This window comes from Lipomyces tetrasporus (assembly GCF_029532465.1).
Source record: "Lipomyces tetrasporus strain NRRL Y-64009 chromosome Unknown POJ06scaffold_3, whole genome shotgun sequence".
Taxonomy (NCBI): Eukaryota; Fungi; Ascomycota; class Lipomycetes; order Lipomycetales; family Lipomycetaceae; genus Lipomyces; species Lipomyces tetrasporus.
Window position 1 is genome coordinate 1,681,395 of NW_026611598.1, and position 24,776 is coordinate 1,706,170.

The following is a 24,776-nucleotide window of genomic DNA, read 5'->3' on the forward strand; positions in this document are numbered from 1 at the left end:
TATGGAGAGAGTGTAATTTTTTCTTTCTTCGTATAGCCCTAACCCTGTTACCCTTTAACACATCCCGTTTTGTCCATCCCGGTTATCTCCACTATGCTAACACCTTTCACTTTTTACTTTTCACATATTCACCTCCTTTTCTCCACTCGATCCCTACCTCACCTTCGTCTGTCCGGGCGGCGCGGTGGGTGTTACGACCTTCCAGCACCGCTCCAGACCAGACTGCTGGATTGCATACAACGTGCTATCGCAAGATTGATATTATTCACAGACACTATTAGTTTACTATAGTACATAGCTAGTCTCTTAGAGACCTACACATGCTAAATAGGGGTAGGATGTGTGGGACGCGGGACGTTCGCAATCCCACACATCTCGAGCCACTCATCAAGGGAGCGCGCCCTCATCCTTTTTACGAACTTCTTGACCTTATCTCCGCAGCGCATGGCGATGTAGCAGGCAACAACATGTGCACATTCACCTACCTTTAAAAACCACTCATCCTCAATTTCGCCTGCGCTCTCTTCACTCTCGCCTGGGGGAGCGCCAGGATCATGTGAGAACGCCTCGAGCTCGTCCATAACTTCGGAAATCTTGACAGCGTACTTGAAAAACTGCACACAGGAACATGTCCATGTACCCGTCCGTACTCGCTCATATGGAGGATCGTAGTCGTCAAGTGATGACTTAACGCGATACATGCCCACTGGTCCAAAATCGTCTTTCTCTTCTGTCAATGAGCCGGAGAAACCAGGCTCAATAAATTCGACGGCGCCCTTATCTAAAAGATCTAGAGCTGGAATAAACGTGAACGGGAGTAGGTAATGCAGCGTTACGAAGACGGATTGCTCCTCGCTGCTTAATGACTGCATCACATCCATCACCGAAATTCCCGGGTCACTCCTTTCTTGTGGTATATCGTGCGATGCATCTCTCTTATTCGAACAGGTAGTTGGTTGTGTACTGTTTGGAAGGCTTAAAATATGAGACTTGCGATCGAGGACTTCAGAAAGCTGGCGGATGAGGCTGCGGACGAGAACCTGCTTAACTTGGACAGGATTCTGCTCGTCCATAAGGATTCAGAACCGTAGAGTATACCTTATTTCATCCTGCTCTTACTGTAGAGGTGCACGCAGAGTACCAGATTTCAAGCACTGAAGCGTGCCGGTGCGTGAAGATTGATATGGAGTGTTGCGATTTCTCGCAGAAATTCGACGCGTTTTCCGTGGGACGTAGCCACGCTACAACAACCCTTCCAGCAGCACTTCCCAATACCGCACCAATACCGCACCAATACTCAATATCAAAACACAAACAGGACAACTTAATAGTAGTACAAAAACAGATAGTACAATAAGAGATAGTACAAAAAAGAGATAGTACAAAAACAGATACCACAACAACTGACCCCATCGCAAAACCGTCACAAATCTATGTCCGTTATGCTCTATCAACACTTCCCAGTCCCACCACATATCAGGTACAACTAGACATAACAAGTTAACGGCCACATCCTGCCTTCCAAAAACTAATTACAATCCCGGTAACTCTTGTGATTTATATCTGCTGTCCCAAATACTTTCTTCATTTATTGGCTGTTGCTATACCATACTCAATCGACATGCTTAAAGCACGAATGGAATGAACAAGTAGGGGCACTGACGCTCATACTCCTTCCAGTCATCTCCATATTTGATCTTGCATCTCTGAATATCTCTGTACGCCCGATGACTCAATACGCAGAAGAAGAAAACCGGATAGAAGTAAGGCAAAGGGCTGGCGAATCCAGTAACCAAAGCCCACGACAAGCTCTGGATGAAGTCGACAGTGTAGTGGATCTTGCGAGCGTACTTATACCAACCCGAGGTAAGCAGAGTGCCGCCATTCTTGCACTTGATGTAAGTGGGATTCTTGATGACCTGCCACGGCAACTGTGGGAAGGTCTTGCGCTGGGTGAACGTGCCGTACATCTGCTGTCTGAAACTGTTCTTCTGCGAGTTGGTCGTATCGAAGATATAGTAGGCACCAAGGAGAAGGAAGTACACGAAGATATTGTAGTAAATGCTCCATTGATACTCGGACGGAGCGTGGTTAGCGAGAAACAAGGTGCAGTGGCAGTAGGTGAATGGCACACCCGCCATATTCCAAAACAACAACATAAATCCGAACTTCTCGTAGAACATATCCCATGTAGGAACAATCAACTCTTCACCTTTGCTGCATGCGTTCGCGTAGAGCCAGTGAGCAAGAACAACAAATGCGACCTGTGGGGAGACGTAACCGTAACTCTCATACTGTCTAACGGCGGTCGAAACACTGATGAAAAATAAAATGAACCAAGGAAGGCGAACTTCGTAGAACATCTTCAGGTCGATGATACCAATACGCGGGTTTAGAATAGCGCCCATGAATACGTCATAGATAAACGAGCCAGACATACGGTGCTGAGTGTTCGTCATGTATGCGTAAAGGTAGAGGATGAAGGGAAGAATGAGACCAGAAATTATGGAGACGGACATGATGCTGCCCAACTTGTCGACGATCGTAGTAACTGGAAAAATGCCGGTGATGTGCAAGACTGCAGCAACAATTATGGTAACGTAGAACGACCAGACAGCATTGCAAAAATATGGCAGGCGCTCGTTGTTAAGGTGAGGAAGAGGTAAGCCTTTCGTCCAAATACCAGGGAGGGTTACATAAAGGACAGCCTCGAATATAAGAAAGCCCCACACCATTACCCAGGATTGGAGGTCAGGGAATGCGCCATGGAGAAAGTGGCCATAAAGACGCGTCAGGAAGTCCTGCATAGTCTCATTGCCGGTTGGGAAAGTAAGCTGGCCCTGGTAATACGTCGTGCAAATCCAGAGATACCACATCAACAACGGGAAACACACCATCATGCAGGACACACCAATTGGGCCACCAAAATCGAATTCGACATGCTTATCGTCCACTGGTGCTATTTTTGCATGTTCTTCTTTTCCATTGGTCGAGGCACCATTGGTTTCGGAGTTTGCAAGCAATGGCTTCTCGACATCCTCTTTCGCGACTGTCTTCATGGATCTGCGGCGCTTCACAGTTTCGACAAAGTCTGGTTGCGTGACCTTCTTTGGGGTCTTCCCTGTAGCAGAACGCGTGGTGACCATAGTTGGCGAGGGAGAGCCTTAAGTACAGTACAGCTGGGCAGGAATGGAAACCAAAACAATTGTAGGCGGTCATGTAAGTGTCAACAACCGAAACCGACCTCGGATTCGCTCTCGTATTCGGATTCGGATTCGGAGACTCGATGCCCCACTCAATGCGGTGAAACTGAGGAAGATTGCCGAGAACTCGGAATTCTCCAAATGAGGCGATGCGGTCCGAGATTTATCGCTTAATGGTGCAGGAATTTTCGTAGTATGATACAGTAGTTTTAAATTTCGAGTTCACCTATTGGCTGTAACCTCCGGCACCCACGATGCCGAGCAACAGCGGCAGTCGGCATAGTTTGAGCAACCTGGAGCGATCCCAGGTAGTCAGATCTATTAGCAAATGTACATACGATAAATATAAACAACAAGATAGCTCGCGCTATAAAGAGATACAACAGTATGCACACACCATTGTCGTAATCAAGTACTAACAGACATTATATGGAAATTTTCTTTACAACGGACACCAAAATTCTTCTATTGTACTCTCGCCATTATGCCCGTTACCGATGTCTGTCCCAATCATCGTTCTGCAACGATGTCCGCTCATCCAGTCCGGAAATCGTAATCTCTATGTACCGTAATGCATCTAGGGGTCTATCTGTATGGAGCAACTCTACTGCTGTTTCTCCTTTTGCCGTCTAGTTTCGACTATTGTTCGCTCAAAGAACTTCAAGACTTCATCGATCACACTAAATCCTGTCAGCAGCCAGCCATAGACTATGAAGACCAACGACCTACATGACCGGGAAACTGATAAAGAATACAGCCTGCCACTCATTCAAAGAAAGCGGGGCCACAGAAAATAGAGTCTGAAAGAATGGAATATAGACAATTCCACAGTGCAAGATCATGGAGAGCATGATGGCATACACAAGTGTCATATTCTTCCACAGGGGAAGCACCAGTAGACTGTCAGTTGAGCTCAGGCCATTCATGGCGTTGAACATTTCGATCACGACAAGACTATAAGAGCGCATTAGAGATCCTGTCAATGAAAAGTAGTACTTGACATACATCGAGAGAGATACCGTAGACGCCCGCTTAGACATCTCGTTGGAGAAAATCTCGCATCCAATTTCGGGGAACGACACAGGGCAGCTATGGAAGTTTGACTAAGACAAGCACGTAAGCTCCATTCGCAAAGCAATAATAACTTACGTAGAGCATACCAAGTGAGAGAAAGAAATTTGAGGTCCGTCAGAGTTAAAACAAAACCACCAGGCATAGCCAAAGACAGTGGCACAGCCGACGTAAGTACCGATAACCATGTATCTAAAGAATAGCCACTTGCCAACCATAGGCTCGTCACGAGCACGTGGCTTACGGTGCATAATCTCGTTGTCAGGGGGGTTGAATCCAAGAGCAGTAGCGGGAAGACCATCTACAGGCGTCAGCGTTACCCAGACAGTGCCATCTCAAAACTTACCTGTAACCAAATTCACCCACAGAAGCTGCACAGGAATCAAGGCCTCCGGCATACCAAGAAGAACGGTCAAGAAGATAGACACCACTTCACCAATGTTGGAAGAAATTAAGTACCGAATGAACTGCTGAGTGTTGTTGTAGATCGATCGACCTTCTTCGATTGCAGTTTCAATGGTAGCGAAATTGTCATCAGCGAGAACCATGTCCGCTGCCAACTTAGCCACATCGGTTCCAGAGCCCATAGCAATACCAATATCAGCCTTCTTCAAAGCGGGTGCATCGTTAACACCGTCACCAGTCATGGCTACAATAGCACCGGTACTTTGAAGAAGATCGACTAGCTTGCTCTTGTGAGCCGGTTCCGCCCGAGAGAAGAGTTTAGCTGTTCTGGCCGCTTCGAGCTTCTCAGCTTCAGAGAGATCGTCAAATTCACGTCCGGTATAACTTTTCTTGGATACGTCTTCATCAGCTCCGAAAACACCAATTTGCCGGCAGATGGTCTCCGCAGTCTGCTTATTGTCGCCAGTAATCACGACAACTCGGATGCCCGCATCGTAGCACTTTTGAATAGATTCACGGACCTCAGGACGAGGAGGGTCCAGCATACCAACAAGACCAATCAGAGTCATATTTTGTTCAAGCTTAATGTAGTCCTCCGATGACTCAGCTGTTAGCGCTAGAGGATCAGATCCAATATCTTCTCTAATAGCGAGAGCCATGACTCGTAGTCCTTGCTTTCCGTACGAAACCACTTTCTTGTTGAATTCTGCAACGACCTCGGGCACCAAAGGAACCTTAGTTGAATCAGTGTAGATCGATGTGCATCGCTCAATGACGGACTCTGGGGCACCCTTGACGAACAATTCACTTGTACCGCTCTCTGATGACGATATTATGACAGACATACTCTTCCTGTCACGAGAAAACTCAAACGTAGCAGATCGACTATGATTGCCCTTGTACTTCGCATCATTGAGTCCAAGCTTAGCTGCCAAAACCCGGAGCGCAGCTTCAGTAGGCTCGCCCACATGCGAGTAAGTGTCGCTCTTATCATCGTACACAATCTCAGCGTCATTGCAAAGGCTGCACACCTCAGCCAATCGCAAGATCGTAGCCGATTGCCTGATGGGAGTAGACAAGACCTTGCCGACGGAGTCTTTAACGAGTCCAAGAGGAGCAAAGCTGGTGCCTTCCACAGATAACTCAATCAAGCCGTCTGAAAAATAAACAGCCTTCTGAACACTCATTTGATTGGTGGTCAAGGTACCTGTTTTATCCGAGCAAATTACGCTGGTGCTCCCCAAGGTCTCAACACTGGGTAAGCTCCTAACAATAGCATTCTTCTGCGCCATTTTTCTGGTTCCCAGGGCTAAGCAAGTTGTAATAACAACCGCAAGACCTTCAGGAATAGCTGCGACAGCCAGAGCTACTGCAATCTTGAAGTAGTATATAGCACCCTTGAGCCAGCCCTTGTGAGCAGGATCGTTGAAGTTGCGAATGTTGATGACCCACACTAGAATACAAATAACCATGATAACTTTCGCCAACATATCGCCGAAATCGTCAAGTTTCTGCTTCAAGGGAGTAGGCTCGCTTATCTGAGAGATGATGCTAGTGTGAATATCGCCAATCGCGGTAGCTGGTCCCGTAAGGACGACAATAGCGCTGCAGTGACCGACCGTCACAGTAGTGCCGGAAAAGAGCATGTTGACTTGGTCCTGCTTAACCGCTCGAGGATCTGCAATAGGTACCGTATCCTTGCTAACACTTTCACTTTCGCCAGTCAAGAGGGCCTGGTCAACGCGGAAAGCATTGCTGGTGATGGTAAAAACACGGCAGTCTGCTGGGACTCTGTCGCCAACTGCAACGTCCACAATGTCACCAGGAACAAGATCCTCCGCCTTGATACGGTGAACAGCGCCACTTCGGATAACCTTAGCTTCGGCTGGAGAGTATTCGCTAAGCGCTGCAATGGCTTTCTCTGCGCTACTCTCTTGTTGGACGCCAACGACGGCGTTGAGTATCAGAATGATGAGGATAACGGCTGGGTCAACAAAAGCCGTGAAATCGTCGCCATCGTCGAATATCGCAAGAAGGAAAGAAATGGCAGCGGAGACAAGTAAGATGATAACAAGTTGGTCCTTAAATTGGGCAAGAACCAGCTGCCACAGTGGCGTCGGTGGATCTTCGGGTAGCGCTGTGGGTGGAGCAGATAAGATTAGCAATTCGATTACCATTAGCAACGATTGCGGTTCAAATAACTTACAATTTGTCCCATATTGTAATCTCAATGCCTCGACTTGAGTCTCGGTGAGACCATGCTCTAAGCTGGTGTCGAAGGCCTTGACAACTTCCTCGACGGACCGCACGTAGGCGTCATCCATAGTCGAGTGGTATGCTCCTTTCGAAGCTAGCGCTTACAAAAAGGTGTAATACGTGCTTAGAAATTCTATTACGCGGCTATGCTTGCCGCTTTATAGAAAAAGTACTGGAATGTCGAGCGACTGACACAATTACTGTTGAGATGTCAGAAGCGGGCGACGACCAGAAGCCGTGAAAACTTCCAGATTTCTGGAAGCTCGAGGGCAGGGCAGGTACTTACCCTGTTGACTTAAGGAGACGTAGCTTCTTGTCAAAAGTATCAACAGGCCAGGGTAGCATTCGCTGGAATAGCACGTGCGGCTGAAGTGTGTGGCGCTTGCCACCAGAAAGGCACAAAAGGTACGAACGCTTGATATTTCGGACGGCTTTCATCACTTGTTCTTCAACCCAATGATGGGGCAACGCGCCGTCTCGACTGCGGCTGGCACCATTGAACTGTGTCGGCTAGTGATGTATTCGAGACTGGGCGCCGCATTTATGCCTCAACCATAATCTCGTCGGTGGTACCGCAAATCTCAATAGAGCAGAACAGCGAGTCCCTAACAATTATGACAAAATGATTGCAGATAAGATATGAGCACCTGATATAAGAAAGTGATGTGGTTGAACTTCGAAATTCCGGTCAGCGGGTTCTCCTCCAACTTAAGTTGATATTTCACCACAATTGTACCGGTTTAGTCTTTCGAGGTATTATCCGCCATCGTTTCGAATAACACACATGATTCGTCGAAATTACAATCCATTCGAGGTTATTATGTCTGGAGAATCCAATTAACGAAAATTTACGTTCTTACATCCATCTCACATTGGCCGCGTTAAGAAACAAGGCACCTGGGTGTCGGAGGCGATTAAATTGGATGCGTGGTCACTTTAGCTTTGACGTAAACGCGAAGATAAAATCGGCTCGAGACACTTTATTCGATGACGCACTCGCCTCGCCATCGTATTGTTCCCCATAACGTCTAACAATATGCGATATCAAATGTAGGTCCACACATCAGCATCATCTCCTGACCCTACAAAGGCTATTTCCACCAATGGCACAAGTACTTATGGCTCCCGAATTAAATCCCTGATGAATCCCACCAAACGGCAGCGGTTTCCACTCATTGCACAACATTCATCGCTTTGTCGCTTTACTTATTCCGAGATAATTGCTCCACGAAGGCGACTTCCGCACGTTCAACATATATGACTTCTACAATTTCGTCGACCAGTCAAGAAAAGACTGTGCCGGCAGGTGACTACTCGTCACATTTTTCTGCCAACATCTCGAATATTGCGGCCGAGATTTCCGCCAACAATTATCAGCGAGAGAACTTTCTAAGGCAACGACTGCATGACAAACAGCAGCAGCAGAAAATGCAAGCCGAAAGATATATTTACAATTACGTGAACCACCAACCGGACCAGGTGGCTCTTCACTCCGCTATATTGGGAATCGTGCTAGCACTCAGCTTGGCCGCAATGGCTAGACTGTGGAAGGCTGGATCCTACTTTCAGTTACCTGGCTACATCGCCTCGCTTACAGCATTCCATTTCTTGGAGTATTGGATTACCGCGAGATATAATCCTACTAAAGTCACAATTGATTGTATGTGTGTCGGTGAAGTTCATGGCTAATTTTCAGGGTGCGGGATACTAATCTCAATTCTTCAGCATTCCTATTCCGAAATGGCACATCGTACTTCATCGCACATGCCTCCGCCATTGTGGAAGCATCTATCGAATGGACCTTCTTTGGAGATCTTAAGAAACACATAATTTTACCAGCTATAGGCTTCGCCCTCATGGTGTTCGGTCAGACTCTCCGATCCGTGGCGATGATCCACGCATCGTCCAATTTTTCACACATTATTGTCCACCAAAAGGCGGATTCGCATCAGCTAGTTACGACAGGAGTGTACAGTTTTACCCGACATCCATCGTATCTTGGATATTTTTGGTGGGCGATAGGAACACAGTTGTTCCTGATGAATCCTGTCGCGACTGTTGGATTTACTATCATTCTCTGGCGATTCTTTAACAATCGGATTCGATGTAAGATTGCTAATTATTTTCTTTTGGATGAGTTTCTGCCCTTTTGTTGAACTTCATTGCTAACTAGTTACGCAGACGAAGAAAAGTTCTTGACAGAATTTTTTGGTGACAAGTACATCGACTATAAGAAGACGACAGGTACGCTTATACCATTCATCAAATAGTGGACAATTTCTGTTATTGGATGCTAGTTAACTGGTATGCTATGAATTGATGAAAAATGGCACCAAACAAATTGTAATTTGCGGATTCTAACGCCATAATATAAGTCCACCCCAATGCTATAATAAAATCGTAAATCTGGCTCATCAAACAGACAATCCCATAAACTTGCGCCGTAGTTCTCGCTCCCGTTTGGCATGCATACTTCGCGATTCATCTAATCTCGTCATCCGCCTTCGACTTTCCCTAAACTGCGCCACTGTGCTACTTAGACTTCTATTCTCGTCCTCGGTGTCGTCGTCCTGGACATCATCGTCCTCTGGTGTCGAAGTTGTAGAATAAATCTTGAGATGGAAAAGCTTTGAACGTTTTTTGGGGGACACGAAATTCTCATTTCGTGTGATCACAGTATTCGCATGGGATCGCAATGGCTTTTGGTGAAAATTCGCAAGGTGATGGTACGACCTACTCGGTAGATCTGCGCCGAGCTTGTATTCCTTTACGTAGTCAGAGTTCCGCGTAAAACCGAAGTGTACATCACTAAATTCGTTAACACTACGTAGATTGCGATATGCCCCTCTGCTCGCCGATGAAGGCGGAACTGCATATGACGAAGAGAGCCCAGATAAGTTTGGTTGCGAGAGTGACTGCAACTCCAAGTAATACGGGGGAAGCCGGATCGGCTCGTTCGAAGTCTCCGAAAGATCAATGTCCCCGTCGAAGTCCGGAGTGCCGCGATGACTTCCTTCCTCTTCATCATCTGTCACCCATTCGTCATTGCGGTCACTGAGCGTGGGTTTCTGGGCACTTCCCCATAAATTTTGACTTAAATTGTGCTGACGGATGCTGTCAAACAACGGTGTCGAACGAAATCGTTTTGGAGTCACGATCGTTACTGGGACGCTCGTCGGATAAGCTCTCGATGCCATATGTAGATAATGTAACGGGCGGCTCAAATGGCCAGATGAGTGGTGCAGAATATCCTGTCGAGACGGCTGGATCTTATGGATCCTATTTGTTCCTGTGGAAACGTGCGCCAGGACCTGACCACTTTTAGTTGGAAATGATCGTGTACGACGATGAGACCTGGGTATCGACAATGATGATGGCGAGCGTGCACGTCCAAATGGCGAGTATTCCCTAAGCATCTTCGCAAATCTCTTTTCCGACATTGAGTGTTGACTATCGTTGTTTACTGGAGTGGATGGCCACGATCGATGGAGCGGGGAAATTTTCTTAATTGAGGACTCTGCTCTAGATTTCCACTGTGTTATCGACACTCCCGAGGAGAAGTCGCTGGCATGGCCTTGATCTGAGTCCAGATCATCCGAGTATTCTATATTCACTGTCATTAGATTTCGCGACAACTAGCTGCGCACAACAGCCATACCACTATTCGGCTCTATGCTAACGTCCGACTCGTCCGCATCATCGCCCACGGCCTGCGCATACTCCTGCATCTGTGCAGCCCGACTCTTCTTTCTCATAATCTTTCCAACCGCAACCACCACCTGCAGTAATTCCCTAACTGCATCTTCATCCCCAGTAATGACGGCCAACGGGTCAATGTAGCTCAGGTCCATTCTTAAGATCTCCTGGGCAATAGTACCGATCAACAACTTGATACTCTTGACGCGGGAGGTGACAGTATCCTGAACCGGACGCATCAACGGGATGACTGGATCGAACAACGCATTATATAAATCAAGCAGCGAGTTAGGGTGGACCTGGACACTTGGTTGCCACGTTGCTATTTGATCATCCTGTTCATATACCGGGATTGACGCTGGAATACGGTATTGCGAGAATAGAGTGTTCAGCTCGGCGACTAGGTGTGGAAGCGAATCTGGGTGCGCCATGCCGGTCGCCCAAGTACCGCTGGAACCCCCAGCGCTCGTCTCCTCGTTCATAAAAATTTCCCTGGGAAATGTGAATACGTAAAGTTCAGAGGTCCTATTGTGAGAAGGCTACATTCTCAGGGTGAGATATAGTGCACTGTAGCTCGTGTAGGACACCATTATGATGAGGGATTGCGAAAAGGCTTCGAAGGGTTGAAGGGGTAGTTGGGAAGGTTACGGAGGTGTGTGCACGAACAGGTCGCAAAACCAACTTTCGTTACGTTAAGTCTAGTTTTGGAAGGGCATATCGGATACTGCATAGAGATGCGACAGGCAGCGACAGATACCTAGTATTGGACTTACGGTATGAAAGATTGCCGTCCTGATGGCTTGTCACCTGTAACAGGTCAATCCGGCAATCCGACAGCCGCACTGCATCTCTTGTGAGCAATTATGTAATTGTCAATGAAGCATTATTACGCGCTTTAAAGAGTGGCATACTAATATTCTCGTAATGTACATGTTATGCTGTTAAATAAAATCTAATGAAATCGAACGAACAGCGCGTTGAGAGCTATTGCACATAAAAACTGCGAGTTTTCATGGTCGCGGAGCCGCTCGATGGCTTCTCCACAGTCCTCCGCCGGCATTAAACTTCTGGAAGACCCTAAGACATCGTGGACCTCACCACGATCAAATCTCTACATCGTCAATCCCGATCTCTTCTCGTTCCGCTGCAAAGAACAAGTGGCAGATATTTAATAGAATTTGACGCGGTTTGTTGATAGATAAGTAAGCGATCGCCGATCATGTCGCATTCTGATTCTACAGCCAACGAACATGAGACGGAAGTCAATGCTGTCGCCTCATCGTCGACGGCATCGGATAATAACGTGAGCGAACCAGCGGATGCGTCAGTACCAGAACCAGGTACCTCACAATCCAGCAGCCTTGCCAATGCTGCCAGAGTGTCATCGTCAGCAACGACATCTGCCCCGGGGGACCGAAACGTGGCAGTGTACTTACCGCCACAAAAGACCCCAGAACCTGTTAATGGTAAGTTGACCAAATTGGATTACATTGTTACACGGTTTGCTTTATTTGCATATATTAGTGCGACTCCTTGTGCATAATAGCTGAATGGGATTGACAGATTATGACGAGTCAATTTATGAAATGACGACTGTCCGCGCTAAAGCGTATCAATCTCTCCTGACGACCAAGTCACGGAAGCTAACGGAAGGCGGGCCCATACTTACCAAAGAACTTCGACGGAAACAAGAAGCTGAGAAGCGGACGAAAATAGAAAAGGTATATGCTCGGCGTTCTATCAGATCAAAGAGGCAAATCCAGCTAATGAAAATTGATTAAAAGTGCGAAGTTCGAATCCGATTCCCGGACCAGACACAGTTACTCAGTACGTTTAAAGCAACAGAAACAATTGGGGATATCATGACCTTTGTTCGCTTTGCGCTCGTTGATCCTATGATTCCGTTTTATTTATTTATCACACCGCCGCGACGGGTACTTGCCGATCCATCTAAGACTCTAGTCGATGATTTAGGGTTCGGATCTCGAGAGATTCTCTATTTCGTGTGGGACCTGACAAAAATTATGGAACAGCTGGGAGAAGGGTATGAGCCCCCTAAGAAGCCATTGCGGGAAGAAGTATTAAAGGACGCGCTGGATGTTTCAAAAATGCGGACGTTTGAGAGTGAGCAGAAGGAAGACGACAACGAAGATGCGACAAAAGGAAAAAGTAGAACCTTGGGCGGTACGGGCGACGCTGGACGAACACTGGGCGGCAGTCAGAACGGCAGCCCAGTACCGGGTAGTTCAAAACTGACTAAACCACCTGCATGGATGAAACTGGGACGAAAGTGAAGGGTTTTGGTATCACTAGATATTGACTGATAAGTGGTTTGCTTTATAGACTCTTTAATATTTAATGTTGATACAAGTTCAGGTTGGTTGTGGGTGGAACTATGGGTTGGTTGTGGAACTCAAATATATACATGTCGAATAAAGATGCTTCCTCGAAGCATTCAGGTGATACCAGGCAAACAGACAAATTATTTCGCATAGCTGTGAATTGATTGTCGTAATATGGCCACGCACTAGCTGTCCCGTCATCTATCACGAGTGCAAATAAAGTTATATAACCAGAATGTCATCGGGTTAGGGTGTAATGGTAATTCATGATCCTTAGCGTATGGAAGTGGATACAGCCGATTATTCCAGGAGATCGAAAGCCTGCAGTAGCAGAAACCATTCGTCCACAGCTCATTGAGATACACCAAGTGTCCAGCTTCGATTCAGGCGGATTAGGAGACACAACAGCGCAACCAACAACAGTATATGTACTAACCATCACCCATCAGACAGCCCACCAAGCCTATATGTAAAACCCAGATAACGCTTCATCCGAAATGTATGTAACAGTAGTTAATTAGGCAAAACGACTACATCAGGTATCTAAAGTAGGGGCTCTTCTCGCCCAATGCTCTCAACTCCTCCTCCGTCTTGCCCATCTTGGCAATATCCTCGTCCGTAAGTCTGTCTCTGATTCGGTTCTCACAGGAGTAATCCCAATATAATATGCCAATGGCAATCATTGCCAGAGAAACAAACATGATATTTATGCAGTGGCCCAGGACGTATTGTGGTGCGTCCTGTGGACGGTAGAAATTCATAGCCATGGCGCCGCCAAATGACCCGACACCAACTTGCATTCCTACGCCGAGGACGCGCTTGTAGCCTAATAAGTTATTTGAGCACCAGGCAACCATACCTGGAAAGCCGGGATAAACGCCTGAAGCAGCGATAAACACACCAGCATAAGATAGACTAGGCATTGAAACCGGAGCAGCCGCAGCAATGATGAACCCAACGATCATGATGCAGCACGACACTAAGACAAAGATGGCCCGCTTTTGGAACTTATCCGAAAAGTAAGCGACAATTAAGTGCCAATATACATGCTGCGATGTAGATCGGCACTGTCAACAAGTTTGCCTTCGCAGATGTGTAACCAAGATTGAGGATGATCGTAGGAAGGAAAAGCGAAATCGAGTAAAGCGGGCATGCAATACCCCAGAAGATGACGATATGGAGATAGATTCTGTAGTCCAATAAAATGTCCTTTAGATACGACAATCTGGGCTTTGTATCAGCTGCATCATTTTCAGCATCGATCTCCTCGGAAGTCTCAGGCATTTCCGCACCAGAGTGGGCTTTCTCGCCATCGTGGCGAAGACGATATTCAACAAAGGCTCTCTCCTCGGCGGTCAAGAATTTTGCTGTGTGGGGATAGTCCTGCACTAGAAAGTACGATGGAACAGCGACGACGAAAGTTAAAAGACCTAGAATTGCATTAGGTGCTGCGTCGAGGCCATTCCATTCCAGAAAACATACCCTCAATGATCATGATCCAGCGCCATCCCTCGAGCCCGCCGACGCCATCCATATAGTGAAGGCCATAGGCTAACAAACCGGCAAACGCACCAGCCATACTAGCAGCGCAGAAAAACAATTGCGAAACTGAGCCTCGTTCCTGCAGTACCAGCAACTAATGCAGTATGTAACGCCAGGAAACAATCCCGCTTCGACGAGACCAAGGAAGAATCGAGCTGCGATCAAGCCACCGCCAGATTGAACTATGCCGGTCAGCGTCATTACAATGGATGTAGCGACCATGACAGATGGAAGCCAGATTGACGGACGCAATTTCTTGAGGATCATGTTGGCTGGAACGTCGAATAGGGCGTAGGAGAAGAAAAATACGGTCAGCGCCAGCGCATACTCCTTATCTGTAAGATGCAGATTTTTGGATAAACCGAAAGTCTTTGCGTTACCAATAGTACCTCGACACAGGAACGACAAAAGATATAGAACCGAAAGAACTGGTAGAAATCGGAGATCAATTTTGTGAAGTAGCTTCCCAAGGTCGATGCTTGAGAAAGCTTTCGGCCGATCGTCGAGAGCAAGAACATGAGTAGCTTTCTCCTTCTCGACGACTGCGATTGGATCATCGCTCTGGGCGACACCGCGGTCTTTTGTAACGGACGAATCGGTGTCCGTGAGTTCCAGAGCCTGTTGGTCTTCACCGACCGTGGTACTGCGAGATAATGATGAATCAGCCATTGTAATCAACAAAAGCACAGTTTTAGATGATAGCAACTGATGCAATTACTCAGTTGAGCGAGTGTGCACACTAGACATAATCGGCAAGCTGTAAATGCAATTGCTGCCATTGAGAAGATATTAACAGACCAGAAGGGCTATTTATATGTAGAATCCCAAGACCCCAGCCCATTCGCAGGAGGTGACTCTCAGGACTGGGCATCCGTCGCCAGTGGCATGGTTTCTTGATTCAGATTTCACTATGAAATGCGCCGCATTGCAGTTTGCCAGTCTCACTCTTGTTTTTGTTGCATGTGGAAAGTCATTGCACTGACAACCTTGGATGCGGCTTTCCATTGCACTCAAAGACGTCGATGGATAGCAAGGCCAGCATGTATGTACAAGAACGGGCATGTTGCAGCCTCGTCGTACCAACTCGCTATAAATTTCGGAACTGGTGTACTAAAATTTAGCATGTCGAATAACTGGCCCAGGATCCGCACAGCCGGTGTGCGGCGCTTGTGAAGATGCCAGCAGTAAATCGTATCTGCCCTCCTGCATAATTGTCGTAGTGCTGGCCATATGCGCCACAGATGCCATCCCACCTAGATCATGGTCGCCAAGGAACGACGATATAAAGTTGTGGCTTGTAGTTTTAGGGCGCCCCACTTGCGGGCTGCTCAGGCCATCCGTCTTCGGATAATTAGTTTATTTTCTGGCGCCCTTAGGTAAAAATCGCCTGACATTGTAATTTACCTGACACTACGTCGCGCTAAAATAACGTTATTCTTAGTGTTCTCGCCAGTGCCCCTACTTGAGTCGGTTGCTTCCGCGTACGTGATGTTTATTGGCATGTAAATATATCTTGTGTTACGAAAAGTAATCTATCATCGAGTTCTTCCGTCTTTTCGTATCGCCATTCAGAATGAAAATAATACCCATCATAGCAAGTCGAAGCAATTAATGTAGCGTGGCTCACACTACGATTGTTGAGTATGCCGCACCATGAAATGAATAGCCAGATCCCGAGGCGAAACATGACTCGGCAGGGGACCTTGCCACTATACCGATACTAAAATTTGTGCAACATCTGGCGCTCTACCGCACTGGACGGTAAGTCCACTTCGCAGCTTCCGCCGCCGCTCAACACCGGATCACTGATTTCTGGGAACATTTGCCAGTTTTCCCTGTCAGCTGTCTCCTTATGATAAGCTTCGATCAAATATAGCTTGGCACCGTTTGCAGAGTCTGTCTCCGACGACTCGACGCGGACACCGGTAGTAATATTGACATCGAGGGCCGGGCTTGTACTACTATCGAATTGTGTACGCTTGCCAATGAGCTCTCGCCACTCACGAGCGACGTCCTCGGAAATCTTGCATTCGCTGTCATGATTCGCAATGCTGGTGCTCTTGGTGTCATCTGCGACACTTGTGCTGGTCATGGCTACCTTCCACCCGTCGTCGTGGTCGTCACCATGGTCAAAACTACCGGATGTATGCAAGCTCTCAAAACTTGTATCGCGGACTGGCACATTGTGCGAATGTGAGAAACTGGACTTCAGACCCCCAAACTCACCGAAGCTATTTTCTAGTTTAACACTACCTGAAATGATGCCACTACTGACCTCTTCGTAAACTCCGTATTTTCCGTCGTCATAAGCTCGGGTGCGATCGCTACTATCTTCATCCAAGTCGAGAACACCTCCTCTTTCGCCAAATTGCATCGCATATTCTCTTTCTTTATCCTCGTCTTCCATCACGGTGCGTAACTGAACAGTGCTACCTACCCCAAGTCCCCGATATTTTATAGGGGAGGATGCCAGGGCTGAGTATGGAGACGACGAAGTGGACGCGACGCCGCGTGCTGTGTAGTCCATTTTGAACGGCGTAGATGGCGCGTAGGTTCCAGAAGAGAGCCTTCGATTTTTGATTTCGTGAGGGTCCCCTGTCCGACAGCAAGTCGGGCTCATCGACTTGGATATGTTGGCATTGGCATCTGCCTCCGCAGCGCGATCTTTCTTAGATGCGTGTGGGATTTCTTGAGACCTAAGTACCCGCCTGGTTAGAACTGTTACAAATGGTCAAGCCATTGTCGGCATTTAAACCCAAGACAATACTCTACGCGTCGTCGTTTCTGGATACGGTTAGTAGACTGAATCTCACGTTGAAGTTAAACACTGTACCGGATCAGCCAGGAATATAGAACTCCAGTCATTCCGTTCCAGCAATGCTCGTTTTCTGTCAGCTAAGGACTCTGTCGGTGTAGGACTCGTCTCCAAATGGGAGGTAATGACGGGGGCCACATTCAATTGCGTCGGTCCTCTTTCCTCGGCACTATCACTAACTTTGCTCCTCAGTTCCTTATTTGATAGGCGTTGCAAGCCTTCCTTCGTAGTGGAATCATTCTTTGCGTGGTTTATGCGCTGATTAATACTGAATTCTACAGAACCGACAATCTTCCGGCCGCTATGTCCGACCAATGGCGAGGACGAACCGCCGGCTCCACGACTAGATAACAATTCAGGCTTATACGACTTCTTCAGCCTTGCCATTTGCTGGAAATGATGCCGCTGTTGACGCTTGCACCGCGCAATCGCTGTTGCACGTTCGTTATGGCCGACCCCGATGGGATCCAGCACGCAATCAAGAGATTTCTTGCGGGATATACCAAATTTCGTGGCAGTATTTGTCAATCGCCCTCCTGTCCAATTCATTTTGAAATACTCATTCAATGGAAATTGATAAGACTTGCTCAATCAGTAAAATATCAGACATGGTTTCGCAAAACGACTCCATGCAACGCGTTTCTGTTTACAGCGAGGCGCGGTCAAAGTCGCATCCCTAACCCCATCGACCCGAAATATTATCATAATAATAAGCCCAACAGATTTGCGAACACAATAAACTTTTAATGCTACCGTACAATACGCTTCCATGAGCGGCGAATGATCTTTACTTCCTTCCTCGCTGCTTCTGAATTACCTTCAACTTCGTTTTCATAACCTCGGAATCCATATAAACACATGACTCTTTAAATGTATCCTCCAGTGTTTCTTTTGTACCAAAACTATTCTCGAGGTTCAGCAATGCAACCCAAATATTCAATTTCTCCTTCTCCTCTCGGAAGCTTATCGTCTTGAGAGCTCGTTTCGCGACCTCTCGCGCTCTCTCAACTTCACCAAGCTGGATCTGGAATGCCATATATCGAATCCACAACGCAGATGAATTTGGGCTACCGAGAAGCATCCGCTCAAAATCCGATATTGATTCAGGTTCTTTCGTGCTCAATTCGCCAGTGACGTCTATCTGCACGGCGTTGCGTTTCCGTCTTTTCTTCCTCTTTTCAACGTTTTCTTCGTCTGAGACACTTTCTCCCTCGGACTCTTCCTCGCTGTCGGCTTCGTCAAGAGTTTTCGCTTCCCAGTCGAAACCGTTGACATTGAGCGCTGCAACTGGTCTCTCTGCATCATCATCGCTCGTATTATTCTCGTCCGCGTGATCTTCGTACTCTTCGTCAGAGTCATCGTCAAACTTCATCTCGTCATCACTACCCTTTCTCTCTAGTTCATCATCACTGGCATCCTCTTGCTCACTATCTTTCATATCCTTTTCTTCCTCTACAGGAGCTACAGTCCGTTCAGCCTGAGGCGCCTCGGCCATCTTCGCAGCTAGTTTTCTTTCTCTTTGCTCTTTTTTCTCCTTCTTCGTCTTCTTAGACTCCTTGCAACTAACCCGCATTTTTCTAAACTCGGGATGCACAGAGACGACTCTAACGTTGACAGTCTGGCCAACCATGAACTTTTCATTTGGATTCTGAATCTTCACTTCGCTCATCTCTGAAAGCGGTAAGAAAGCAGTCACATATCCGAAAAACTCAACAATGGCTCCTTTGGATACAATATTGATGATCGAGCCGAGAAGAGTCTGACCGCGAATGACTTGCTCGTATGAAGTTACGATGTCGAGCTCTGAGTTCACGATGGACTTCTTGAGTGTCAAGCGTATGCGCCTGCTGTCTGGCTGCACGGACAACACACGGGTCTTGACCTTCATTCCGGGCCGGAACCGGCGCTCCGGCTGAGAGATTTTGACGTCTGATAGATGAAGCTCATTGACGTGGCCCACGATGCCGTCGGATAGGGTAACGAGTAAGCCACCTGATGCCACGATCTGGAAAACTTCACCTTCAACAACGTCACCCGGCTTGACGTCTTCAAATCTGAGATATCGTTGTTCGAGAACTTTTGGCTGCAAAGAAGCTTGAAAGAGACCGTCGGCATGCGAAAAGCCGATAATGCGGGCAGCGTGAACCGTACCTACTTTGTACTGGCCGAATAACGGTGAAATTTCGTCGACATGACCGTCGGACAGCCGCGAAATGTGGGCGAAACCGCGGACATGTTCAACCCCAGTCTCAAGAAAAGCACCAATGCCAGGTTCAACAAACGTTATCTTTGCATCAGGGATAATATGGCCCACAGGAAGAGATTCGAACGGCGCCGCAATCTTGATTGCTGAACTGTCATCCGTCTGGCCGGTACCAACAATTGAGAGAGAAACGACGTGTGGTAAGAGTGAGAGTCGAAGTCTTTTCTCATCAGCAGATGGCAAATAGGAGATCACTCGAGCTTTAATCTTTTGGCCCTCATGGTACTTGTCTGAGAGCTTCTCGCTGCCGTACGACGCAGCATGGAAGAAGTCAACTGTGGCGCCAATTAAACCAGCAACCTGACCCGCCATACCACCAGCTGAAACCTGGGACGGAACAAAATCGACGAGTGTACCTGGAAGGAGAGAATCGACATTTTGAACGGCACTCATAGCCGGAAGATGCTTTGCGAAAGCAGTAGCAGTGAGAGTCAATGTTCGGCCGTTGGCCGGCTTGTTCAAAACAGTCAGCAGCAGGGTTTGCCCTTCAACAACTTGGTCGGCTACATCACGTCAGTTTGATTTTAGTAAAATGCTTCCAATTCGCTTACGCTTGTAATTGGCGTATTCTAGTTCTTTGTTAGACATGAAACCTGATAATTCGGGCAATCCGACATCCATAATGACGCCATGATCCTCCAAACTCTTAATAGACGCCTGAAGCGCTAGACCCTTCGTTAGATCCTCCTTATCGACGAATGCATTCACAGCTGCAGGTTTGATTGATAGCTCAATGTGCTTCTTCTTGCCCTTTTCACTGGCACTGGATTGCCGCTCTGTGACGATAGCGCGCAGCCATTGTCCGACTGTGAACATCGTCTTGAGATCCGGAATCTGGTCCTCGTTGATTTCCTTCGTCTCCTCGGATTTTTGATCATCGACGTTCTCATCGTCGTTTGCAGACAGTTCAGCATCTGAGTCCTTTTCGAGTGCCTCCAATTTAGTTGAGATTTGCTCTGATATATTGGTGATTGGGATATAACCAGTCAAACTGTTTGGCAAGGAAAGTGCGATGTCATAGGCATTGATCTCACTGACCTGACCCAGCACAAACGTACCGGGGACAAGCTTCTTAAACGTAAGACCCTCAATCTTGATGCATGGAGTCTTGGAGTCCCCCTTCGGTATCTGACTCTTCTGCTGCTTTCGGATCTGTCTTTGACGTCGACGAGTATCTTTATCAGATTTATCATCCGTCTTTGCTTTCTTGGACGGCTGCTCTTGTATTGAGGACTATGTCAATGTTAGTTCTCGCGAACTAATTACGCGCATGAGCAGCTATTCAAATACCTCGAACAACACATCCCTAACGGCTTCATTTGCTGCTTCTTTATACTCCAATGGTGTCAAAACCGATGCTCCACCCCTAGGGAAATCTGCAACTTCGTCGTGCCGTTTTAACGAAGACTTCATCGCGACATGTTCCGCGTCTTTCGTTTTCAGTGTCGAAGTAGACTTCCCATTACTAGATTGCTTCTTACTGCCTTTGATAGAGAACGGTCGTTTACTGAAACTGCTGGGCGTTGTGATCGCTCCCTTAGTCTTTGACTTGGACTTAGAGCCCGGTTTTGAAGATGTGCCATCTTGTTTTCGTTTGACCGCCGGCATTATGCAGTATCGAATGTTTCATAAAGTGCGTTACCGTCTGTAAAAATTTGGAAGGAACTTTTTTTTGGTGCTAGCCCCTGAGGTTGGGAGGTTACTACAAATTGCTTATCGCAATGAGGGTCTTGTGTCGCATGCCGGCACTATTCTGGTGCTTATTGGGAAAACCTGGCCACAAAGGAGAGCACGGGTCCTAAAGAGTTATTGGTCTCGCCGGTACCTAAATAAGTGCGGGGCAGCAGCCCCTTTCTGCGAAAACTGCAGCATATGGGCTTGCTGCCGCCGTCGCTGCAGTATCGCAATTCATTGACTAAACTTCAACTCAGCATCTCGCACTGTGGTATAGCATATATTGAATTTGGGTACCCGCTCGAATTTAACTTTTCTTCACTGGTGCACTTGTCATTTTCGTGATCGATATTAGGGCCGGGTATATATGTTGTCAAGCGATTGATCCGGGATTGCTAGTGGCTCGAAGTGACGCTGAGTCAACATAAATTTGCAAATTATTCGGCACATAACAGTCAATTGAAGTTTATTGACCCGTCGGCGGCTGGATCAGATTTCGCGCTTCTTCTAAAAATCGGCAGTATGGACAAGGCAACCAAGGAGAAGTTCTCAAAGAAATTACAGAAGTCGGTACGATCGTTCCGATTTTCGCGACTGCCTCGAGCAGCTCGTGGGATCATTATTCTCGTCATAGTCGGCATGTTTGTGTTCCTCTTGTCGGTGCTGGCGCCCGCGCACCATACTGGCACGCAGATGCTTCTCCCTGGTGATTTGGATCCAGCATTTCTCGAAACTCCATCGCGACTTTGTCCTTCCAATAACGCCGACAAGAGGAAGATCTTGTCATCTGTGTCCAATCCGTTCATGACTGCTATGCGAATCAGTTTCAATACACTCGATAAGACAGCTGCTGCGCGACAGGACGCCATGAGTTATAAATTCAATCCTAGTATTCTTCCGCTTCCGCCGAAAGCGCCGTATCCATACATTGGCTTTGCAGCTGAGGCCAAGGGAAATACATTCGATTTATACGCTTGTTTCCTTGTGCGAGGACAAAAGAAGATCTCAAAGCGTCTGGGATTGCAATGCGCAACCGAGCCTGAGCGAATTGAGATCACGACTGTAGAGTCTGGAGAATGCAGAGAGCATTTGTTCCTTAGTCTTCGGAAGGGGCCCCAAACTCCTCGTGTTTTCTTTGCGCCAGACGGTACACCTATTTTGACCTATTCTGGCAACTCCGAAACTGACTGTATCGGCGTCTGGATGGTCGATGCTCGGGTCGCGTATCCGCCACTGATGGAGTGGTTCCCAAATCCGCCGCTACAGCATCTCCAACCCATCGAGCTGCAACGTCCCGGAAAGAAGCTTGAGAGGGAACAGAACTGGACGTTCATGTTCGAACGGAACCAGACATTTATTCAACAGGATTTGTATCCACGTACGTATTCATCGATTGGCTGGCAGAACCGGAACCTTGCACCTAGATCATTCAAATGTGTCAATGCCCTCACCCAGAATCGTGAAGCTGTGGCGTTGCGACAAGCGACCAATACCTTGCGTTTGTCTCTATGCAATTGGCCGTGTACGGCTACAGCCGAGAACACAGTCTTGATCTCTATAATCCACGTCAAGCATGCGGAGGGTTATCGACCGTACTACGAGCGACGGGTGTTAGTTACTACCGCCCAGTTCCCGTTCGATGTCATCGGTATTTCGCCGTCGCTGGTATACACTGGCACTGATGAGCAGGATGTGCTGTATACTATGTCGCTGACATGGGATTCACGACAGGGACCGCGTAAAGACCGGGAAGATGTGTATTCAATGGACAAATCGAAGTATGCCGTGAAGTCACAGATGACTGAAGACGACGTCTCGTCAGATGAGCAAGAGGCTCCGGAAGAGCCAAAGAAGGAAAAGATTGAGAAGCGGGAAACCGCGCAGGAGAAGAAGATGAGAAAGCTACACGAGAAACAGCAGGAACTTGCTGACAAGAATATATTCCGAGACTACACAATCGAGAACCCACAGTTGAGTGGCATAGAAAGTGATTATTATCATGGGTATCTTAACGACGTGGTTTTGATTGGATTTGGCATCGAGGATCGGGAAGCCGCAGTTTTAGACGTGCGGGCGTCGGACTTGGTTGAATGTATAAAGAAATGTGCGGACTAAGGACAATATAGTGATGCCGCTATTATCTTGGGCTATACTTGAATTTGTGTTAGTCGTATATTGCATGATGTAATCCTTACATGTAAAGGTATCAATGGTAAATAGACTCTCGTCATTTTGAACAGCGATACCGATAACTTTATATCAAAAAGTGACTCCTGGTCGGATACTGGTACCTTGGCACCTTGCATACAAGGATATGTGCGAAGCAGGAAGTCGCCTCTCGACTTTCAGCGGGATCCTAGCACGAGCAGTCTGGTGCCACATAACTATAGTCACGTACTTTTCAACTGGTAGGCATGAAGGTGCACTAGGACAAAGCTCAACTTCCGCATGCTTCGGCCATCTCGACATCTTCCTCTTTAGACTTCTTCGTATCTTTTCCCTTCTTGCGGTCAATCTCTGCGATTTTATCGTTTAATGTTGTCTTCCGGTTCTTGGTCTTTACTGGGTTCCTCCAGTCGATACCGTGCAATCTACCCTGATTAACCGCGTCTGCGTCTTCCTTCTTGACCAGCTTCCCGGGAAACAGCTTGACTTGCTGCCGACTTATTCCAATCAATTCTGCTTCTATTGCAAATTGTCAGCACATTAGATAATGCAACTGTATGATGCGCTCACTAACCCTGGCTAAAAAACATATCTGTGCCGACTAGATCTTCCCATTGTCCTTCGTACACGCGTGATCCAACCGAGATCAGAGGGCGTCCGGTGTGCAGATCAACAACTTGACAATCGGAAATATTGTCCAATGACTGCGGCGCAGCAGAGAGATCGAGTGGTATGTAAAACACCTGCGCTTTAATTAGCGCTTGCCTAGGACAGTAAAATAGAACAGTTTGAATGTACCTCCTCATCTTTTTCAATACTGTCGTCATCTACCGGCTGCTCAGCTGCAGCGGCAGGATCGACACCGGTTTGCTCCTCCTCCTCCTCCTCCTCCTCCTCCTCCTCTTCCTCAACTTCAACTTCATCCTCTTCAATAGCGTCATAGTCATCGTCATCATCACCATCTACCTCCCACTCCTCTTCACTAACTTCAGGTTTGCCAACACGTCGTATGACTTGTTGGTATCCCAACAATTGGTCACCTTCATCTTCGTCATACTCGTACGAGCTCTCCAGGTCGTCGTTCTCTGTATCCATGGCGGACTATACTGTTCATAATTATAAACGCCCACCTCTCGAGAAGACGGAAACTATTTCTAACTGTACGAAAATTCTTCGCACCCGTCGTTAGAAACGAAATCAGTAAGCGTAACCAAAAAAAAATTAATCAAAGCTACTGATTCGACCCAGGATCGAACTGGGGACGTTCTGCGTGTTAAGCAGATGCCATGACCAACTAGACCATCGAACCAAGCTGCGATCATTAACATCGTTAACCGCTTATA

General features: G+C 47.3%; 12 protein-coding genes and 1 non-coding gene across 13 annotated transcripts; 3 read left to right on the plus strand and 10 right to left on the minus strand.

Moving 5' to 3' along the window:
• Window positions 1–71: 71 nt before the first annotated feature.
• POJ06DRAFT_249230 (uncharacterized protein) lies at window positions 72–1,182 on the minus strand. Its single transcript, XM_056187140.1, has one exon. The coding sequence runs from the start codon at window positions 1,071–1,073 to the stop codon at window positions 324–326; it is 750 nt and encodes a 249-aa protein (XP_056045716.1). The 5' UTR covers window positions 1,074–1,182; the 3' UTR covers window positions 72–323.
• A 167-nt stretch (window positions 1,183–1,349) lies between these two features.
• On the minus strand, window positions 1,350–3,394 carry POJ06DRAFT_80530 (ergosterol biosynthesis ERG4/ERG24). Its single transcript, XM_056191586.1, has one exon. It carries the CDS (start codon window positions 3,144–3,146, stop codon window positions 1,626–1,628), a length of 1,521 nt encoding a protein of 506 aa, XP_056045717.1. The 5' UTR covers window positions 3,147–3,394; the 3' UTR covers window positions 1,350–1,625.
• Window positions 3,395–3,714: 320 nt separating this feature from the next.
• Window positions 3,715–7,162, minus strand: POJ06DRAFT_80515 (uncharacterized protein). Its single transcript, XM_056191585.1, has 5 exons — window positions 6,886–7,162; window positions 4,621–6,816; window positions 4,364–4,575; window positions 3,933–4,306; window positions 3,715–3,883 (listed from the first exon to the last, which is right to left on the minus strand). The coding sequence occupies exons 1-5, from the start codon at window positions 7,001–7,003 to the stop codon at window positions 3,808–3,810; spliced, it is 2,976 nt and encodes a 991-aa protein (XP_056045718.1). The 5' UTR covers window positions 7,004–7,162; the 3' UTR covers window positions 3,715–3,807.
• A 1,030-nt stretch (window positions 7,163–8,192) lies between these two features.
• POJ06DRAFT_266877 (Isoprenylcysteine carboxyl methyltransferase family-domain-containing protein) lies at window positions 8,193–9,205 on the plus strand (the record flags this gene model as incomplete). Its single annotated transcript, XM_056189192.1, has 3 exons — window positions 8,193–8,595; window positions 8,661–9,041; window positions 9,117–9,205. The coding sequence occupies 3 exons, from the start codon at window positions 8,193–8,195 to the stop codon at window positions 9,203–9,205; spliced, it is 873 nt and encodes a 290-aa protein (XP_056045719.1).
• A 144-nt stretch (window positions 9,206–9,349) lies between these two features.
• Window positions 9,350–11,062, minus strand: POJ06DRAFT_236887 (uncharacterized protein; the record flags this gene model as incomplete). Its single annotated transcript, XM_056185924.1, has 2 exons — window positions 9,350–10,539; window positions 10,594–11,062. 2 exons carry the CDS (start codon window positions 11,060–11,062, stop codon window positions 9,350–9,352), a joined length of 1,659 nt encoding a protein of 552 aa, XP_056045720.1.
• Window positions 11,063–11,669: 607 nt separating this feature from the next.
• POJ06DRAFT_80548 (uncharacterized protein) lies at window positions 11,670–13,082 on the plus strand. Its single transcript, XM_056191587.1, has 3 exons — window positions 11,670–12,097; window positions 12,195–12,352; window positions 12,416–13,082. Exons 1-3 carry the CDS (start codon window positions 11,851–11,853, stop codon window positions 12,923–12,925), a joined length of 915 nt encoding a protein of 304 aa, XP_056045721.1. The 5' UTR covers window positions 11,670–11,850; the 3' UTR covers window positions 12,926–13,082.
• Window positions 13,083–13,503: 421 nt separating this feature from the next.
• On the minus strand, window positions 13,504–15,184 carry POJ06DRAFT_289147 (MFS general substrate transporter; the record flags this gene model as incomplete). Its single annotated transcript, XM_056190309.1, is given in 5 exon segments — window positions 13,504–14,022; window positions 14,042–14,403; window positions 14,456–14,553; window positions 14,583–15,003; window positions 15,088–15,184. The coding sequence occupies 5 exon segments, from the start codon at window positions 15,182–15,184 to the stop codon at window positions 13,504–13,506; spliced, it is 1,497 nt and encodes a 498-aa protein (XP_056045722.1).
• Window positions 15,185–15,841: 657 nt separating this feature from the next.
• POJ06DRAFT_80600 (uncharacterized protein) lies at window positions 15,842–17,229 on the minus strand. Its single transcript, XM_056191588.1, has one exon. The coding sequence runs from the start codon at window positions 17,133–17,135 to the stop codon at window positions 16,236–16,238; it is 900 nt and encodes a 299-aa protein (XP_056045723.1). The 5' UTR covers window positions 17,136–17,229; the 3' UTR covers window positions 15,842–16,235.
• Window positions 17,230–17,324: 95 nt separating this feature from the next.
• POJ06DRAFT_236891 (uncharacterized protein) lies at window positions 17,325–17,879 on the minus strand (the record flags this gene model as incomplete). Its single annotated transcript, XM_056185925.1, has 1 exon — window positions 17,325–17,879. The coding sequence occupies one exon, from the start codon at window positions 17,877–17,879 to the stop codon at window positions 17,325–17,327; it is 555 nt and encodes a 184-aa protein (XP_056045724.1).
• A 238-nt stretch (window positions 17,880–18,117) lies between these two features.
• On the minus strand, window positions 18,118–21,201 carry POJ06DRAFT_280785 (uncharacterized protein; the record flags this gene model as incomplete). The annotated part of the gene is made up of 3 exons (XM_056189902.1): window positions 18,118–20,096; window positions 20,145–20,826; window positions 20,884–21,201. 3 exons carry the CDS (start codon window positions 21,199–21,201, stop codon window positions 18,118–18,120), a joined length of 2,979 nt encoding a protein of 992 aa, XP_056045725.1.
• A 265-nt stretch (window positions 21,202–21,466) lies between these two features.
• POJ06DRAFT_249246 (uncharacterized protein) lies at window positions 21,467–23,511 on the plus strand. The gene has a single exon (XM_056187141.1). The coding sequence runs from the start codon at window positions 21,790–21,792 to the stop codon at window positions 23,380–23,382; it is 1,593 nt and encodes a 530-aa protein (XP_056045726.1). The 5' UTR covers window positions 21,467–21,789; the 3' UTR covers window positions 23,383–23,511.
• On the minus strand, window positions 23,512–24,682 carry POJ06DRAFT_249248 (uncharacterized protein). Its single transcript, XM_056187142.1, has 3 exons — window positions 24,232–24,682; window positions 24,008–24,176; window positions 23,512–23,952 (listed from the first exon to the last, which is right to left on the minus strand). Exons 1-3 carry the CDS (start codon window positions 24,526–24,528, stop codon window positions 23,705–23,707), a joined length of 714 nt encoding a protein of 237 aa, XP_056045727.1. The 5' UTR covers window positions 24,529–24,682; the 3' UTR covers window positions 23,512–23,704.
• Window positions 24,669–24,742, minus strand: POJ06DRAFT_t30. Its single transcript has one exon. It is a non-coding gene; the product is annotated as a tRNA-Val (tRNA).
• Between the last annotated feature and the right edge of the window lie 34 nt (window positions 24,743–24,776).

Bases quoted from the DNA above. Each gene is read 5' to 3' on its own strand.
- POJ06DRAFT_249230 (XM_056187140.1), bottom strand. From the start codon at position 1,073: ATGGACGAGCAGAATCCTGTCCAAGTTAAGCAGGTTCTCGTCCGCAGC.
- POJ06DRAFT_80530 (XM_056191586.1), bottom strand. From the start codon at position 3,146: ATGGTCACCACGCGTTCTGCTACAGGGAAGACCCCAAAGAAGGTCACG.
- POJ06DRAFT_80515 (XM_056191585.1), bottom strand. From the start codon at position 7,003: ATGGATGACGCCTACGTGCGGTCCGTCGAGGAAGTTGTCAAGGCCTTC. The intron at 6,817-6,885 runs GTAAGTTATTTG...CTCCACCCACAG, and splicing joins ATTACAATATGGGACAAATT to CGCTACCCGAAGATCCACCG. The intron at 3,884-3,932 runs GTAGGTCGTTGG...GACAGGATTTAG, and splicing joins TTTATCAGTTTCCCGGTCAT to TGTGATCGATGAAGTCTTGA.
- POJ06DRAFT_80548 (XM_056191587.1), top strand. From the start codon at position 11,851: ATGTCGCATTCTGATTCTACAGCCAACGAACATGAGACGGAAGTCAAT. The intron at 12,098-12,194 runs GTAAGTTGACCA...TGGGATTGACAG, and splicing joins GACCCCAGAACCTGTTAATG to ATTATGACGAGTCAATTTAT. The intron at 12,353-12,415 runs GTATATGCTCGG...ATTGATTAAAAG, and splicing joins AGCGGACGAAAATAGAAAAG to TGCGAAGTTCGAATCCGATT.
- POJ06DRAFT_80600 (XM_056191588.1), bottom strand. From the start codon at position 17,135: ATGAGCCCGACTTGCTGTCGGACAGGGGACCCTCACGAAATCAAAAAT.
- POJ06DRAFT_249246 (XM_056187141.1), top strand. From the start codon at position 21,790: ATGGACAAGGCAACCAAGGAGAAGTTCTCAAAGAAATTACAGAAGTCG.
- POJ06DRAFT_249248 (XM_056187142.1), bottom strand. From the start codon at position 24,528: ATGGATACAGAGAACGACGACCTGGAGAGCTCGTACGAGTATGACGAA. The intron at 24,177-24,231 runs GTACATTCAAAC...ATTAAAGCGCAG, and splicing joins GTATTGAAAAAGATGAGGAG to GTGTTTTACATACCACTCGA. The intron at 23,953-24,007 runs GTTAGTGAGCGC...AATTTGCAATAG, and splicing joins AGATATGTTTTTTAGCCAGG to AAGCAGAATTGATTGGAATA.